This window comes from Anolis sagrei, chromosome 6 (assembly GCF_037176765.1).
Source record: "Anolis sagrei isolate rAnoSag1 chromosome 6, rAnoSag1.mat, whole genome shotgun sequence".
Classification (NCBI taxonomy): domain Eukaryota; kingdom Metazoa; phylum Chordata; class Lepidosauria; order Squamata; family Dactyloidae; genus Anolis; species Anolis sagrei.
In genome coordinates, this window is record NC_090026.1 from 55,526,722 (window position 1) to 55,544,797 (window position 18,076).

The 18,076-nt window shown below is 40.2% G+C and overlaps 1 protein-coding gene across 1 annotated transcript; it reads left to right on the forward strand.

The window, feature by feature from the left end:
- Window positions 1-877: 877 nt before the first annotated feature.
- On the forward strand, window positions 878-14,916 carry SMIM19 (small integral membrane protein 19). The gene is made up of 3 exons (XM_060781378.2): window positions 878-1,088; window positions 10,691-10,815; window positions 12,887-14,916. Exons 1-3 carry the CDS (start codon window positions 925-927, stop codon window positions 12,952-12,954), a joined length of 357 nt encoding a protein of 118 aa, XP_060637361.1. The 5' UTR covers window positions 878-924; the 3' UTR covers window positions 12,955-14,916.
- The last annotated feature ends 3,160 nt before the right edge of the window (window positions 14,917-18,076 follow it).

Here is an 18,076-nt window from a genome sequence, read left to right on the forward strand (position 1 = left end):
GCTCTCACAGTCAGGAAGTTCTTCCTCATGTTCAGATGGAATCTCCTCTCTTGTAGTTTGAAGCCATTGTTCCGCGTCCTAGTGAGACATGCCGCATTATCACGGGGTGTCTGCGCCCCACACCACTGGAGAAATTACATTGCTTAGCCGGCATTGCACCACCTGACATCCGCCGGGAAGTAGGAGCCAATAGTGAAAGGACCAAGGCAGAGACATCTCCAGCTCATCCCGTTTGGGTATCAGCCAGCACGCCAACGACTTAAATCTAGAAATAGTTTTCTAAGATCTACAGAGACACTCGCTGGAACACCTCAGCAAGCGAGAGTCCAAAAGTGGCAGGCTCAAACCCAGAACCTCAACCAATGGCTGATACCAAATGAGAGACTCCCTCCTGGGCACCCAGAGGACTGGGCGACTTGGAAGGTGCTGAACAGACTGCGTTCTGGCACCACGAGATGGGGCTACAAAGTGGAATCCTCGACATGCGAGTGTGGAGAGGAGCAAACGACTGACCACCTGCTGCAATGCAACCTGAGCCCCGCCACATGCACAATGGAGGACCTTCTTGCAGCAACACCAGAAGCACTCCAAGTGGCCAGATACTGGTCAAAGGACATTTAATCAACTACCAAACTCACAAATTTTGTATTTTGTCTGTTTTGTTCTGTTAGAAATGTAATATAATTTGACTGGTTGCCCTGACACGACAAATAAATAACCACGGAGACAAGATTTTCCTGGTTCTTTGAAAGATCTCTCTTCCTTAGAGACTCTTATTGGCAGCAAGGCCCCTGAAAAGGCTTGTGATTCTGCCCGCCATATTTGCCCTGGCTGAGGGGAGGCTTCAGCCGGAAGTGACGTCACTCGGAGGCTTTCACTTTCTGTGCTGAGGAGGACGCGCGTCCGGGAGCGGCTGTTTCCAACATGGCGGGGGCCCGAGCTTTGGACGAGAGCGGCGGGGGCGGCGGCGGAGCTGCAGCGGCGGCGGCTGCGATGGACTACTCGGTGCATGAGGCGTGGAACGAGGCCACCAACGTCTACTTGCTGGCCGTATTGGCCAGCTTGGCCCTCCTGGTCTACGCGCGCAGGTGGGGCTCTCCCAGTCGGAGGACATTAATTGACGCTGCTGGGTTGGAGGGGGCTTCATACAAGAGCCTGTGCCTTTAAGGCGCCTCTCGACTTAAAGGCACAGACCTGATGAATTGCATAGGGATGCTCAGAGGCTGCAATTCTTCTGAAGTAGAGCCTCCAGCACCTAGTATTCGCTGCCAGTCCTGAGCTTGGAGAAAGCCCCTTTTTTGAGGACTGTCACTCCCAGGTTTTTACTGCTTGGCAAGTGTAAATCATTTCAGGAATGGTATGGGGGATCAAAGAGATGGGCCAAAATTAACAAAATGAAGTTCAACATTGACAAATGCAAGATACTCCACTTTGGCAGAAAAAAACGAAGGGCTAGAAGGCATGATCATCAAGTTTGCAGACGACACCAAATTGGGAGGGATAGCCAATACTCCAAAGGACAGGAGCAGGATTCAAAACGATCTTGACAGATTAGAGAGATGGGCCAAAACTAACAAAATGAAGTTCAACAGTGACAAATGCAAGATACTCCACTTTGGCAGGAAAAACAAAATGCAAAGATACAGAATGGGGGACAATGCCTGGCTCGAGAGCAGTACGTGTGAAAAAGATCTTGGAGTCCTCGTGGACAACAAGTTAAACATGAGCCAACAATGTGATGTGGCAGCAAAAAAAGCCAATGGGATGTTGGCCTGCATCAATAGGAGCATAGTGTCTAGATCTAAGGAAGTAATGCTACCCCTCTATTCTGCTTTGGTTAGACCACACCTGGAATATTGTGTCCAATTCTGGGCACCACAATTGAAGAGAGTTATTGACAAGCTGGAATGTGTCCAGAGGAGGGTGACTAAAATGATCAAGGGTCTGGAGAACAAGCCCTATGAGGAGCGGCTTAGGGAGCTGGGCATGTTTAGCCTGAAGAAGAGAAGGCTGAGAGGAGATATGATAGCCATGTATAAATATGTGAGAGGAAGCCACAGGGAGGAGGGAGCAAGCTTGTTTTCTGCTTCCTTGGAGACTAGGACGTGGAGCAATGGCTTCAAACTACAAGAGAGGAGATTCCATCTGAACATTAGGAAGAACTTCCTGACTGTGAGAGCCGTTCAGCAGTGGAACTCTCTGCCCCGGAGTGTGGTGGAGGCTCCTTCTTTGGAAGCTTTTAAGCAGAGGCTGGATGGCCATTTGTCAGGGGTGATTTGAATGCAATATTCCTGCTTCTTGGCAGGGGGTTGGACTGGATGGCCCATGAGGTCTCTTCCAACTCTTTGATTCTATGATTCTATGATCTGGCGCTCTGTATGTTTTGGATGACACCACACACAAATCCTTTACCACTGACCATATTTATTTATTTATTTATTTGGGGTGCTTCTACCCCGTCCTTCTCAACCCCCGGGGGGGGGGGCTCAGGGCGGCTTACAAAAGGCACAATTCGATGCCCAACAATTCACAAAATACAATATACAAAATTACAAAATAACGTCAACAGTTATAACTAGTTAAAACAATCAAAACAATGCAGTCGCGGGAATAAAATCATCTTGTGGTCAATTCATAAATCCATAATCCATCTAGCATCATCATTGTCCTTTCCTACTCGGGTCGTCATTGTCTTTTGTCCATCTACCAGCTTACCCGAAGGCCTGGTCCCACATCCAGGTTTTTAACTTCCTTCTGAAGGAGAGGAGGGATGTTGATGACTTGATCTTCCCGGGGAGTGCATTCCACAGGCGAGGGGCCACCACCGAGAAGGCCCTGTCCCTCGTCCCCACCAGTCTCACTTGTGATAAAGGTGGGGCCGAGAGCAGGGCCTCCCCAGAAGATCTTAAACTTTGAGGTGGGACGTAGAAGGAGATACGTTCGGTCAGGTATGCTGGGCCGGAGCCGTATAGGGTTTTGTAGGTCAAAAGCATCACTCTGAATTGTGCTCGGAACTGGATCGGCAGCCAGTGGAGCTGACACAGCAGGGGGGTGGTATGCTCCCTGTATGACGCTCCGGTGAGTAATCTAGCCGCTGCCTGTTGGACTAATGGAAGTTTCCGAACAGTCTTCAAAGGCAACCCCACTTAGAGCGCGTTGCAGTAATCTATTTGGGATGTAACAAGAGCATGGACTACCGTGGCCAGATCCGACTTCCCAAGGTACGGGCGCAGCTGGCGCACAAGTTTTAATTGTGCAAAAGCTCTCCCAGCCACCGCTGAGACCATACTGGTCGAGTCATGTATTCGAAGGCCAAAACCTCTGGGGGATAAAGGTATATTTTATTTACTAGCTGTCCCCTGCCATGCATTGCTGTAGCCCAGTCTGGTGATCTGGAAAATAATGTAATTAGAAAGTGTTGGTTTCTAATATATGTAATTTCTTTATGCATGTGGGTAAACAGTATTTCTTGTTTTGTTTCTTTGTCAGTGTTGATGTGGAGATTGTCTGGTTTGCCTACTCTGGAACATGAAACATATAATTGTCCTTCTTTAGGGATGCCTTTCAAATCTATGATACTATATCTGTGTGTGTTTGAATCATATATTATTAATGACTTAGCTGAAGGGCTAGAAGGCATGATCATCAAGTTTTCAGATGACACCAAATTGGGAGGGATAGCCATAAGTTGATAGGGGACAAACAAATACACTTATCACTAAGTTTTTAGTGGGCTTGTTTGTGTTCTTACATATGCGACATGGAGAAGTGTCTTGTCATTTTTTAGTATTTAAGTTCCTGGTTGTACGTGGCAGGGCTGTGGCGAATAAGTTTGTATTGCATAGCTAGTGTAAATAATTTCAGGAATGGTAAGGAAGCTCAGGCCCTCTGTATGTTTTGGATGACATCACACACAAATCTTTTGCCACTGGCCATGACTGGTTGAGTCTTTTTGCATTTGAAGGCCAAAACCTCTGGAAGATCAAAGGTTTATCAGCCTTGCTTTACTTTGAGGAGCTTGCTGCCCACGCGCATAGAAGCAAAAACTTCCTTGTATTCTTTTGTAGCTCAGGTTTTACAGATATTTAATTCCAAGAGACTTGGTGGCATTGTCAAAATGACTTTTCTGGAGTTCATTGGGCTACTTTTGTATAGTTCGCTGCTTTGATTAGCAATATCATATGAAGTATTAATTATTGTTTCCTTTCTATTTTTGCTTAGTGTTGAGTTATTAATAATGCTGTTGGTTCTTAATGTATATACTATAAGAGGAACAAACCTTCAGTGAGGCTATTCAGTCATTATGCTACAGCCATAATAGAAAACTGATCTTATATCTGAATTAGGCCAGGTGATGCTATTTGAGAAAGGGCTACATCTTAATCATCATTGAAGGAACTAGTGGAAGTCATTTCGGAACCATTGGCAATCATCTTTGAGAGTTCTTGGAGAATGGGAGAAGTTCCAGCAGACTGGAGGAGGGCCAATGTGGTCCCAATCATCAAGAAGGGAAAAAAGGATGACCCAAACAATTACTGTCCGGTCAGCCTCACGTCAATACCAGACAAGATTCTGGAAAAGATCATTAAGGAAGTGGTCTGCAAACATTTAGAAACAAATGCGGTCATCGCTAATAGTCAACATGGATTTATCAAAAACAAGTCATGCCAGACGAATCTGATCTCTTTTTTCGATAGAGTTACAAGCTGGGTAGATGCAGGGAATGCCGTGGATGTAGCATACCTGGATTTCAGTAAGGCCTTCGACAAGGTCCCCCATGACCTTCTGGCAAGGAAACTAGTCCAATGTGGGCTAGGCAAAACTACGGTGAGGTGGGTCTGTAATTGGTTAAATGGACGAACCCAGAGGGTGCTCACTAATGCTTCCTCTTCATCTTGGAAAGAAGTGACGAGCGGAGTGCCGCAGGGTTCCGTCCTGGGCCTGGTCCTGTTCAACATCTTTATTAATGACTTAGATGAAGGGTTAGAAGGCAGGATCATCAAGTTTGCAGACGACACCAAATTGGGAGGGATAGCTAATACTCCAGAGGACAGGAGCAGGATTCAAAACGATCTTGACAGATTAGAGAGATGGGCCAAAACTAACAAAATGAAGTTCAACAGTGACAAATGCAAGATACTCCACTTAGGCAGAAAAAACAAAATGCAAAGATACAGAATGGGGGATGCCTGGCTTGAGAGCAGTACGTGTGAAAAAGATCTTGGAGTCCTCGTGGACAACAAGTTAAACATGAGCCAACAATGTGATATGGCGGCAAAAAAAAAAAAAAAAAAAAGCCAATGGGATTTTGGCCTGCATCAATAGGAGCCTAGGGTCTACATCTAGGGAAGTCATGCTACCCCTCTATTCCGCTTTGGTTAGACCACACCTGGAATATTGTGTCCAATTCTGGGCACCACAATTGAAGAGAGATATTGACAAGCTGGAATGTGTCCAGAGGAGGGCGACTAAAATAATCAAGGGTCTGGAGAACAAGCCCTATGAAGAGCGGCTTAAGGAGCTGGGGATGTTTAGCCTGAAGAAGAGAAGGCTGAGAGGAGATATGATATCCATGTATAAATATGTGAGAGGAAGCCATGGGGAGGAGGGAGCAAGCTTGTTTTCTGCTTCCCTGGAGACTAGGACACGCAACAATGGCTTCAAACTACAAGAAAAGAGATTTCATCTGAAAATGAGGAAGAACTTTCTGACTGTGAGAGCTGTTTAGTAGTGGAACTCTCTGCTCCAGAGTGTGGTGGAGGCTCCTTCTTTGGAGGCTTTTAAACAGAGTCTGGATGGCCATCTGTAGGGGTTTGATTTGAGTGCAATATTCTTGCTTCTTGGCTGGAGGTTGGACTAGATGCCCCATGAGGTCTCTTCCAACTCTATGATTCTATGACACTTCTCTCTGTTTCCCTTTTCTTCACATTTTCACGGGATGGTAGAATTCATGAACAAATGTTTGGAACCGGTTGCAGGTTGGGTTCATAATCTGAATCTCAATCTAGGTAAAAAGAATATGTCAATTCATTTCAGTAGTACAAGTCTTTTTACAATGGTATCCAAGATAGGATATAATCAAAGAGTGCTGGTTCTATTGTGACAGCCAGCTAATATTCACTAAGGAAACAGCTTTGCTGGCTTTGAGTAATTGGGGTTGCCCTTAGAAAATGAAAATTAGAAATGTCAGGCTGACCAAATGTTAGCACCATTGGCTAGTGTAAAGCAGGTGTGTTTCAGCATGTCTATTGTCCTGAGACCCACTCCTAGATCCAGTAGGAGTTTTTCATCTGACTTTGCTTTTCCAGCTTTGCTTGAGGTGTCAGCTGAAGCCTTTATTTTAGGCAAATAATTTTTTAAAAATGTATTTTAAAAGAAGAACTACAAAGGAAAAGGAGAGAGAGAGTAATGAAGAAGGGATGGTGACCTATATAGAATATGAATATGGATTAGATATACAGTGGTGTAAGATTACTATATTTTCAGTGATATATTTTTCTTGGAAGCTGGTACCCTAAAAATACATGTTTATGTATAACTAAACTTGTAAGACGTTTTTTTTTAGCATTGAATGATGGCTAACAAATATTTCCTTTTCTAACTTTGTATTACTATTCATTTTGCAATAGTGAAAGCATGAAGGTGCCAATCACATTGACTCTTGATTAGATTCCTCACCATCTATATAAATAAAAATGTAATGTTCATTTGTGGGATTAACAGAACTCAAAAACCACTGGATGAATTCACACCAAATTTGGACACAAGACACCTAACAACCCAATGTATGTCCTTCACTCAAAGAAAAAATGATTTCCTCCTTTGGGAGTTGTAGTTGCTGGGATTTGTAGTTCGCCTACAATCAAAGAACATTCTGAACCCCACCAACAATGGAATTGAACCAAACTTGGCACACAGTTCTCCCATGACCAACAGAAAATACTGGAAGGGTTTGGTGGGCAGTGTCTTTTGGTTTTGGAGTTGTAGTTCACCTACATCCAGAGATCACTGTGGACTCAAACAATGGTAGATCTGGACCAAACTCTACAAGAATACTCAATATGCCCAAATATGAACACTGGTGGAGTTTGGGGAAAATAGAATCTTGACATTTAGGAGTTGTAGTTGCTGGGATTTATAGTTTACCTACAATCACAGAGCATTCTGAACCCCACCAACAATAGAATTGGGCCACAGCAACGTGTGGCAGGGGACGGCTAGTAGGGATATAATTTAAAAGAACACCCACATCTACAAATGCCAAAGATTTTTAATATGCAGTTATTATGTTGTAATATATCCAACCAAAAGGTTGTAATATATCCAACTATTGAACATTTATTACTTTATTTATTTACTTTATTCTTATCCCAATTTTCTCCCGACATAGGGACAAGGTGGCTACCAGCAAACATGAAAGAATACAAATTAAAAATAAAGCAAATGCATGTAAAGCTATATAAATAAAAATGTAATGTTCATTTGTGGGATTAACAGAACTCAAAAACTACTGGATGATTTGACACCAAATTTGGACACAAGTCACCTAACAACCCAATATATGTCCTTCACTCTAAAAAATGATGTTGTCATTTGGGAGTTTTAGTTGCTGGGATTTATAGTTCACTTTCAATCAAAGAGCATTCTGAACCCCATCAACGATGGAATTGAACCAAACTTGGCACACAGTTCTCCCATGACCAACATAAAATACTGGAAGGGTTTGGTGTTGGAGTTGTAGTTCACCTACATCCAGAGATCACTGTGGACTCAAACAATGATGGATCTGGACCAAACTCTACACAAATACTCAATATGCCCAGATGTGAACACCAGTGGAGTTTGCGGAAAATAGAATCTTGACATTTGGGAGTTGTAGTTGCTGGGATTTATAGTTCACCTATAATCAAAGAGCATTCTGAACCACACCAACGATAGAATTGGGCCAAACCTCCCACACAGAACCTCCATGTGGGCCACAGCAACGCATGGCAGAGGACGGCTAGTATGAGTATAAAAATTAAAAACAATGCTTTGTGTTGGGAACATAACAATTAAAATACAATTTAAATGACAGTTAATGATAATACACAGCCCCCCACATCCCACTCACCCCATATTCACATCATTCTCTTTATGCCCAATGGCAGAGGGACATTTTCACCTGGCTGTGAAAGGCAAGCAGGGATGGGGCCATCCTGGCCTCTCTTGGGAGGGAGTTTCAAAGTCTGGGAGCATCCTCTGAAAAGGCCCTCTCCCTTGCTTCCACAAATATGCTTAAGAGGGGTGGTGGAGCAAAGAGAAGGTCCTCCTCTTCCTCATACAGAGAGATATGGTCCTTCAAATAACCTAGACCCAAGTTGTATAAGGTTTTTAAGGTCAAAATTAGTATCCTGGAAATGGGTTGGCAGCCAGTAGAACTTTTGCTCCCGGGGCATTGTACATGACTATCTCATATGCCACGAGGAGGCATTATCTATATTCCGTCTCTACTATTTGGTTGAAGCTGACAGTTTCTTTCTAAAAAGACTTATTAATATCTAGGAACCTAAACCATAAACATTTGCTGGACTAACTTCTAGTGCTGTATCAATGGTATACCAGAGAACTGTAGAAATGCTGCTCATAGTGGTTAGGCACTAATCTGGACACTTTCAGAAAGTAGGAATATGAATCCCCTTTAGACTGTTGATTAATTCAAATCTGAATTCAAATCATTTCGAATCTTCCCTGTGTGTACTACTAGCCATTTTGAAAAAATAGGTTATTTGTAAAATATATTTTTTCATTGAGCTGTGTTTTTTGTTTTGATCAAAACTAAAGTGATGTTATTGTGTGTACAGTATACATTTGGAAACACTCATCAAAAGAAATATGATATAGATTAGTTATACCATATGCAACATTAGTGGTTAAGTAGAAAATAAAATAAAAAACATATGCAAGTTGTACAAAATTCAAAATGTTGTAGGCACATTATATGACTTCAGTCCTTACAGTAGCTCTTTAAAGTAGGCAAAATTGCTATTCCATATATGTTTGTGTGTATATGTATAAATATTAGCCATGTATAAATATGTGAGAGGAAGCCACAGAGAGGAGGGAGCAAGCTTGTTTTCTGCTTCCTTGGAGACTAGGACGCGGAACAATGGCTTCAAACTACAAGAGAGGAGATTCCATCTGAACATGAGGAAGAACTTCGTGACTGTGAGAGCCATTCAGCAGTGGAACTCTCTGCCCCGGAGTGTGGTGGAGGCTTCTTCTTTGGAAGCTTTTAAACAGAGGCTGGATGGCCATCTGTCAGGGGTAATTTGAATGCAATATTCCTGCTTCTTGGCAGGGGGTTGGACTGGATGGCCCATGAGGTCTCTTCTAACTCTTTGATTCTATGATTCTATGTGTGAGAGAGACATACACATGGAGAGAGAGAAAGATAAGGAAGAACTGAGACATACACAAAATTACTTAATGTCTTCAGACAAAAGTAATACTTGATTTGGGGCCTTCCCTGTATGCAAGACTATGTCTTGTGCACCACAATAGAATATGGCCACTATCATTAGGATATATGTTCCTAGGCTTACTGAAGTTTGTGAAAATCATGGATAAATAGCTAATTCTATTAAGTGAACAACTTCTACTGCGGTTCTGTCATCAACTTCTGGCAGAAGCATACCGTAGAGTTACACTAGAAGATCTAAGGGATGTCTAAGAAGACATTTGTCCGATGTATGTAATGAAACTATGGATACTGGTCCTGTGAATACAGGGGTTGTACTATATGTTTGCTGTTCATGTTCAAGGCTTAGATTGAACTTCCATGCATAGTTTTGCTATAATTGTATTTTTACTATATAGCATAATACCAGATTACTAAAAAAAACCCCTGCATATTGGCCTTGCCAGCTAATTCTGGTACCACTCCCAAATGTTTACAAGCTAGATACAAGGTATGATACCGGATCTACATGTTTAACTGAAAGTGTTTAGGTTTCTCCATGCCGCCAAATAATTCCAGTCACATGAAGGAACTGAATTTGACTAACTGTGTTTAGATTCTGACTGAGGATATTCTGTTCATTGCATGAAGGTTTGAGGACAAGGTGACAGGGACTATGCTGTTTTAGAGGCACATGGTGGTGTTGGATATGGGTGCAGGGGCGGCTCAACCCATTACACAAAGTAAGCATTTGCAGTATAGTTGATTTTGCCCAGGGGTGCTCTTGATGCGCTCTTGGGGGAAAATAGACCTTGACATATGCGATTTGTAGTTACAGGGATGTATAGTTCACCTACAAACAAAGAGCATTCTGAACTCCACCAATGATGGAATTGAACCAAATATGGCACACAGAACTCCCATGACGAACAGAAAATATATATCAGTGATTAGTTTGGGGGGGGGGGGGACGACGGGACGGGACGCCAAAATACTGTTTGCTTACTGTTGAAAATTACCTAGGGCCGCCTCTGTATGGGTGCTACAATTTGCTTCCTAAAAGTACTGGAACTAATTGTGCTGTAGCCCAGCACAATTCCAGTACTTTTGTGAAGTTCCTTTATGGAGAGAAAAAGTGGAGTATAAATAGACATAAACAACAACAATAATAATTTGAGCTTCCCATTTATGGGTGACCCCATTTACAAGGAGAATGTTCCTGTTTTATATATCTCTTCATTCAAATTTCAGAAATAAAAGGAAGATCATGAGGATTTTTACACTACCTCCAGCTGTTGAAATGCCAACTGAACCAAACTTCTATGACAGTGTGAAAAAAATTCGTCTACGACAGCAGTTAGAGATGTATTCTATCGGTAGGTATACATTTGCTGTTTGGGTATCAAGGATTTTCATTACAATTTAGTAATAAAATGGTATGGGTTGTGTCGGTAACAAATTCCAGGGTCACACACTGACTTACTATGCTGGTGAATCTTGAGACATAGTTTACCTTCATACATAGCAGGCTGCGAAACCGCTCCAAAATTTGTGCTGGTTGCGTAGACTTATAAAAGTGCTTTTATTGTAACCTTTTCTTCACCTTCTTTTAGTTCATGATGCTTGAAATACTTCTTTCTATAATAGTGAACTTGGAATGGTATCCCAGTCACCCTAGGTCAGGGCTGGAAGCTATATAATTTAAGGTCATGCATTAAATTATTGTAATGTATCATGCTTCTGTTCAGGATTTCAGCCATGCACCGTTTCAGAACACTTTCTTCCACCACCACCTCTTCTTCTGTTCCTCTAACTTTCTAGTCTTTTCTCACAACAGATATTTCATCTTCTGTTGTCACTGAAAATGTTTAGTTTTCATTGAATTTTTATTTATTTATTTAGAGAGATTTTGTCTTCTCTGCTCCATTGAGGGACGCAGGCCGGTTTCCAACAACAATATCACAAACAATCATTAAAAACATCATATTCCATATTACATTAAAACATTAAAACAGCAAAACACAGTCATATAATTACAGTGGTCAGTCGTCACAACAAAATCGTTGTTCATCATCATGAATTAGAGCTAGAATTCCACTCCTCAAAAAGTTCTTTATCATACAACTTTTTTGGTATTTCTGTATACCTGTTGACATCACTCTTGTTATATGGAAGGTGCCATTTTGGCTGTGTGGGCTGATACTTCAGAGAAAAAGTTTGCCATTAGTATAAACAGTATTAAAATAAGTATAACCTACAGGGGTATTTTGGTTGCTTTGTGAATAGCATATTCTCAGTTTAATATGACTAACACTGTAAATTTAAATGAAAGGCGAGCAATGCACGGTAAAATCTATATATATATAAATGATCTGTACATAATGAGTACCTTAAAAACAGAAGAACCAATGAACAAAATCACACCAAATTTGGCAACAAAACATCTCACAACACAAAAAGTGACCATCACTTTAAAAATTATGATTTTGTCATTTAGGAATTGTAGTTGCTGGGATTTATAGTTCACCTACAATCAAAGAGCATTCTGAACACCACCAATGATGGAAATGAACCAAATTTGGCACACAGAACTCGCATGACCAACAGAAAATACTGGAAGGGTTTGGTGGGCATTGACCTTGAGTTTGGGAGTTGTAGTTCACCTACATCCAGAGAGCACTGTGGACTCAAACAATGATGGATCTGGACCAAACTTGACACAGGCACTCAATACTCCCAAATATGAACACAGATGGAGTTTGGGGGAAATAGACCTTGGCATTTGGGAGTTATAATTACTGGGATTTATAGTTCACCTACAATCAAAGAGCATTCTGAACCCCGCAAACGACAGAATCGGGGCAAACTTCCCACACAGAACCCGCATGACCAACATAAAATACGGCCATCCAGTCCAACTTGCTTCACCAGGGCAAGAAAACGTAATCAAAGTCCTCCTGACAAAGAGCCATCTAGCCATAGATAGAGATAGATAGATAGATAGATAGATAGATAGATATGATTCACACACACATAGTATCATAGATTTGAAAGGGACCTCTGAAGAAGGACAATGATATGTTGCATGTTCCAGGGTGGGCAAACCAGACAATCTCCACATCAACACTAACAAAGAAACAGCAAGAAATACTGTTTACTCACAACATCAAGACATTACATATATTAGAAACCATCACTTTCTCATAACTTTATTTTCCAGATCAACAGACTTGGCCACAGCAATGCGTGGCAGGGGACAGCTAGTGAATAAATAAAGAGGGTTCCTTATAGTTGCAATGAAACTCTGTGTTACGCTTCTAGTCAAATTGACAACTTTTATTCTGGGCAGGCCTACGACAGTTTACATATTTAAGATTGAAAGATTAGATATGACATGGTATTCCCTTTGTTATATCATAATATTTCTAAATGCATTTATTTTTCTAGCAAGGAAATATGACCACCAGCAGCAACCACAGAAACAAACTGATAGTGTACAACTTCTGGTGGAATGAATTCTTGAATCTCTGAAGCTGAGAGGCAGTGCTGAGGATGACAGAGCATTTGGGATGTAGTCACTTTCAGTGCAACATTATAGGTATATAGTCTTTTCAGTTGCATATGGTGTCTCTTAATGATCGGTGCTGTGTAAATGTACAATGAATGTTGTCTGGGAACAGGAAAAAAAATGGTGTGCTGCCTTTCAGTTTGTATAACAAATGATTTTCAATAAAAGTGATTGTTCACGAGAGCAGGCCAATGTTCAATTGAGATACTGCAGCTGTTCTTACTGGTGGATTCATGATGAATTTAAGAAGTATATGCTATCTGATTTGTAATAATGTTATCAAATGCCTTGGTGCTGGCAATGAAAGAACATCTCACACTGAGATGTTTAAGTATATTTTGTTTTCATAATAGAATATAGATAAAAAGGTTGACATATTGGAAAATGCACCTCTTGTTTTGACTAATGAAATATTAGCATACATGCAAAACGCTGTGCTGTGACTAACATGCTAGTTGATATAGCCCATTCTGTTAGTCAAATGAACCTCAATGTTTATGTAATGTTCAGGTCCCCATTTAAATTTCCCACTTAACTCTTTCTCTAGTATATTCTAAATTGTGTATTTCATTTTTTTCAAACCAGAATACTTCCAGTTAAGATTACATGCACTCTCAGTGGTACCAAGCTTTTTTAAAAAACAGTTTAAGTCCTTGGATCTGTGTATCCAGATTAAGGCTAACTAAAAATGTTTAAAATGTCTTGACATAGCCCCATTTATGAAGTCTGTAATTTTATGGCAAGGACAGTTGCTCTTAGCTTCTAAATGGCACTTTAATAAGCAAAATGTTACAAAGAAGAACATATTGTGGCATTATAGGGCAATATTTCTATTCTTAATGTTTACAGCTAAAACTGCTTAAAAGCAGGTACAGTTAAAGTCTTACGTAGTTTTCAAATATTTTAGACATCAATTACATTAGACATCAATTACAATCTCAATTACATTGAGATTATATAGAGACTGAGCGAAAAAAAATATATGTATACAGATGTTCATAAATATCTGAAGGAACGTGAAAAAAGTTTGATTTGGACTTTGATTTTTATGAAATATTTGAATGAAATTATAAGTTATTTCCCCAAGCAGCTAGTATGTATGAAATTGATAGAATAAAGAATGAAGATAAATTCTGATAAATAGAATAAAGATAAATTATGACTGTGAGATTTTCACATTTTTGCCCTTGTTTCCTTTATCTTGTGGGGAAGGTAGGTATTCAAATACATGGGCACAGCAAGAATTATTTATTTTCAAGGGTTTTTATGATGTTTACAATCTTTGGGTACAGTTTTGAGGTCACAGTTCTAACAGAGGAACTGTCAAGTAGACACTAGCAGAAATACAGTAGCTTGGTCTTTACATATTTTAATTTAAATGTATCATATAATGAGTACCTTAGGGTTTAGTCACTAATATCCTATATTAGTAGCACAGGGGAGAGCATTTAGCTTCGGAGAGTTTGCCATTTGTAGTCATATTGAGGGAAGCCAGTAAGTCTTTCACTGTGGAGGACTATTGCTTGCATTCTGCTGAGACAGTTTTTTAAAAAAAAAAAAAATACAACAGTTATTCCAGTATCTGGGTGCAGCGTTATAGCAACTTTTTTGCACAATTTGACTGCAACAATCTCTGTGATCATGTAATAACCACGGAAGAGCAGACAAGTATTGCAGAGGAATTCATTATGATATGTGTGTCTGAAGAGCTTTAAATCTTTTATGAATTTAGGATTTTGTTGGTTTTTCTTTCTAAAGACACGAAGTTATTACGTTTTTTGAATTGCCAGTACTACTACAAATAGCTAGGTTTTTGGTTGTCAATGTGCTACTTCTAAAATGCTTGCACAATCCTTATGTATGAAATACTTGTTTTGTTTTCAACCTTAGTAAAAATTATATAAAGCTGGATCTGTTTGAAATGTCTTTTTTCCGGCACTGTACTATTGTCGATTTTTTAAAAAAATCTCTACAACATTCACCTTAATTTCCTAGATAATACACTAAAATGATATAACACATAGCAGTATATTTCTGTATTTTATTTTTAAAAATGGTTCAGCATTCTTTTGAGTGAGATAGTTGTGATGGCCAACTTTTTTGTTCTAAAAAATCTAAGTTGCTGTGGCCACTGAATAGTGCAATATTTTGGGCAATGCTTAAGTAGATTGTTTGGGAGGAAACACATATAAGATGTATGTGGGACAGGTGTTGTTTTAAAAAATACGAGGGCTATTTTTTAAGTAAGGTCCGTTTGAACATAAGTACACAACGAAAGTTTATTTCAAAAAAGTAAATTTATTTTCAGAAAGTACATACTTCACTCTATTTTTTGACATAGTTGCCAAGCTTGTTCAAACACTTATCATACCTCTGAACCAATTTTAAAATACCCTCTTTATAAAAACTTGCCGCCTGCTCCGATAACCAAGAGTTCACTGTAATCAAAGAAGGGCAACCGGAGTGATCCTCGTCATGGACGTTGTCACGGCCATCTTTGAATTGTCATACCCACTTACGCACTTTGCTTTCACTCATAACAGTATCACCGTACACTTCACAAATCTGTCGATGAATTTCTGCAGCAGGCAGGTTCCTTGCTGACAAAAACCATATCACTGAGCAAATCTCACATAGGGCGGGTGAGTTGATAGTCTTAAATTATTATTATTATTATTATTATTATTATTATTATTATTATTACTGCGCTTGTATACCGCTGTTTCTCAGCCTACATTGGCGACTCAACGCGGTTTACAACACTACAATAATCAACAATATTCAATATAAAAAGCATAAAAACACATACATAATATACAATATTGGGCCACCAATATCGAACCAATGCATCTCTTAACTAAAAACGCAGTCCAATTTCATCGTCTGTGATTACCAGTCCTTGATCATCAGATTCATTGCACCGAGTTAACCGAATGCTTGTTCAAACATTAAACATTTTTAAAGCACAGAACAGAACCGTACAGGTTAGCTACAGAGCGGAAACTGAGCACAGGTGTTCCCGAGGCATGCCGGTACACAACACATGCGCTCATTGTGGTATTCACGTGAACTACTAGTGTCTACAACAAAACGGACCTTACTTAAAAAATACCCCTCGTATATCCAAATGAGAAGAGGAAAAGGAGGAATTTGGCTAAACAGCAAGGGAAAGAACGATAGCACTCTTACTAATTAATGCAGAGCATTGAGATATGAAGTTGTTGATGGAAACATGGGAATAGAATAAGGTTTAAGTAACTTTTTCAGCACTTTCCCTCTGACACCTATGTCACATGCAAAAGTAGACAGATAGTAGACAGGGAACAAACATTAGACTCGGAGGTCTTTAGCCACTGGGCTACAGCAGTGGAGAACTATTGATTATTTGCATTTGGAATCCTAATTTTAAATGCAAGAACTAAATATTTTTACAGATGAAAGAAAAGCATATTTGCTTCTACCTTTTGGGATGGGACGGGGGAGTACAACTATGCTGAAGTCCTTGATTGCACTATTATTTACTGCTAGTCACTTGTCAGAAAAATGGTTCCCACAGCTCACAATGCAAAAAAAACAAACTCTGGACTCTCAGTTAAGGAGTTTGTTATCCTGCCTCCTCTTTACTGTTATAGGCACTTTTGGCCTTTATGTTATGGGCATTTAGAAATCAGGGAAGATCACAGTTCTCCTGTAGAGGCTGTGTGTGTGTGGTAGTTTGGAGAAAGGACGCGGAAGTCTGAAGAATATGTATAGGAAAGTTCTGTATTTGAGATGATGCTGTTGAAGGGGAGGGAAGCATTTTGAAGGAAGGAGAAAAGCAGGAAACTGTTGATAATCAAGGCTGGAGAGGTGGTTGTACCTCACTGAAGTATAGTCGACACATACCAAGTAGTGAGATTTTGCATTTGATCTCAATATTGTGTCCTTGCAGGAGCCATTTTTGAGGCAAACTGCTAATGCACAACAAAAAATTGAGTTTGGTTGCATGTGCAGCCATTTCAATGGTATTCTTTCCCTAAATTCAGCCTCTACCTTCATCCCAGTGGTACATGACAGTTCAGCTTGTTGCCAAAACGTACCAAATCCATCTGAACAAATTGTACAGGAATTGAAAAAAATGGGTAGAGATTATGTATTCCTTTGCTATAAAACACAATTCCCCTGTACCCACATGATTTGATATATTTTGATAGTTTGGATCTGTATATAATATTCTAGTCCTTGACAATAATGTGCTGCCATTTTTCTTTCCGGGGGGGGGGGGGGGTGGGGGGTGGTAAGGGGGATTTGATGCCTTTTGGAAACAAGCTCCACAAAAATGAAATGTTCTGAATGAATTCCATGCCTGCTTTGTTTGGGTATGGGCACCAGAGCTTCTATATATACATTGAGGTTTTCTAAAATGAATCATCATTGGATGTGAGAAAATCTTGCAGCATCTCTGTGGCCATGTAAGTTGAGTCTCTAGGGAGAGATTTCCCATCTTCCTCTGGCTTGAAGGAAGGGCAAAAAATGCCTCGCCTAGATGACTGGTATGGGGTGCTATGCAACACTTTGTAATGGGTTAATATTACTATATTGTGTGAAGTGGGACAGGAATAGTGTGTTCTGGTAGTTGTAGACCCAAGGGCATTTTTAAGATAGGGGTACACTTGACTTCATACTCAGAAATCCCATTGTTGACATGTTCTAAATCAGGGATCCTCAAACTTTTTAAACAGAGGGCCAGGTCACAGGCCCTCAAACTGTTGGAGGGCCAGATTATAATTTGGAAAAAAAAATGAATGAATTCCTATACACACTGCACATATATTATTTGTAGTGCAAAAACAGTTAAAAACAATACAATAATTAAAATGAAAAACAATTTTAACAAATATAAACTTATTAGTATTTCAATGGAAAGTGTGGGCCTGCTTTTGGCTGATGAGATAGGATTGTTGTTATTGTTGTTATTGTGTGCTTTCAAGTCATTTCAGACTTAGGTTGACCCTGAGCGAGGGCCGGGTAAGTGACCTTGGAGGGTCGTTTTTGGCCCCTGGGCCTTGCTTTGAGGACCCCTGTTCTAA

Coding starts and splice junctions, on each gene's coding strand:
- SMIM19 (XM_060781378.2), top strand. CDS start 925: ATGGCGGGGGCCCGAGCTTTGGACGAGAGCGGCGGGGGCGGCGGCGGA. Junction 1,089..10,690: donor CTCCTGGTCTACGCGCGCAG/GTGGGGCTCTCC, acceptor TTCAAATTTCAG/AAATAAAAGGAAGATCATGA. Junction 10,816..12,886: donor GTTAGAGATGTATTCTATCG/GTAGGTATACAT, acceptor TTATTTTTCTAG/CAAGGAAATATGACCACCAG.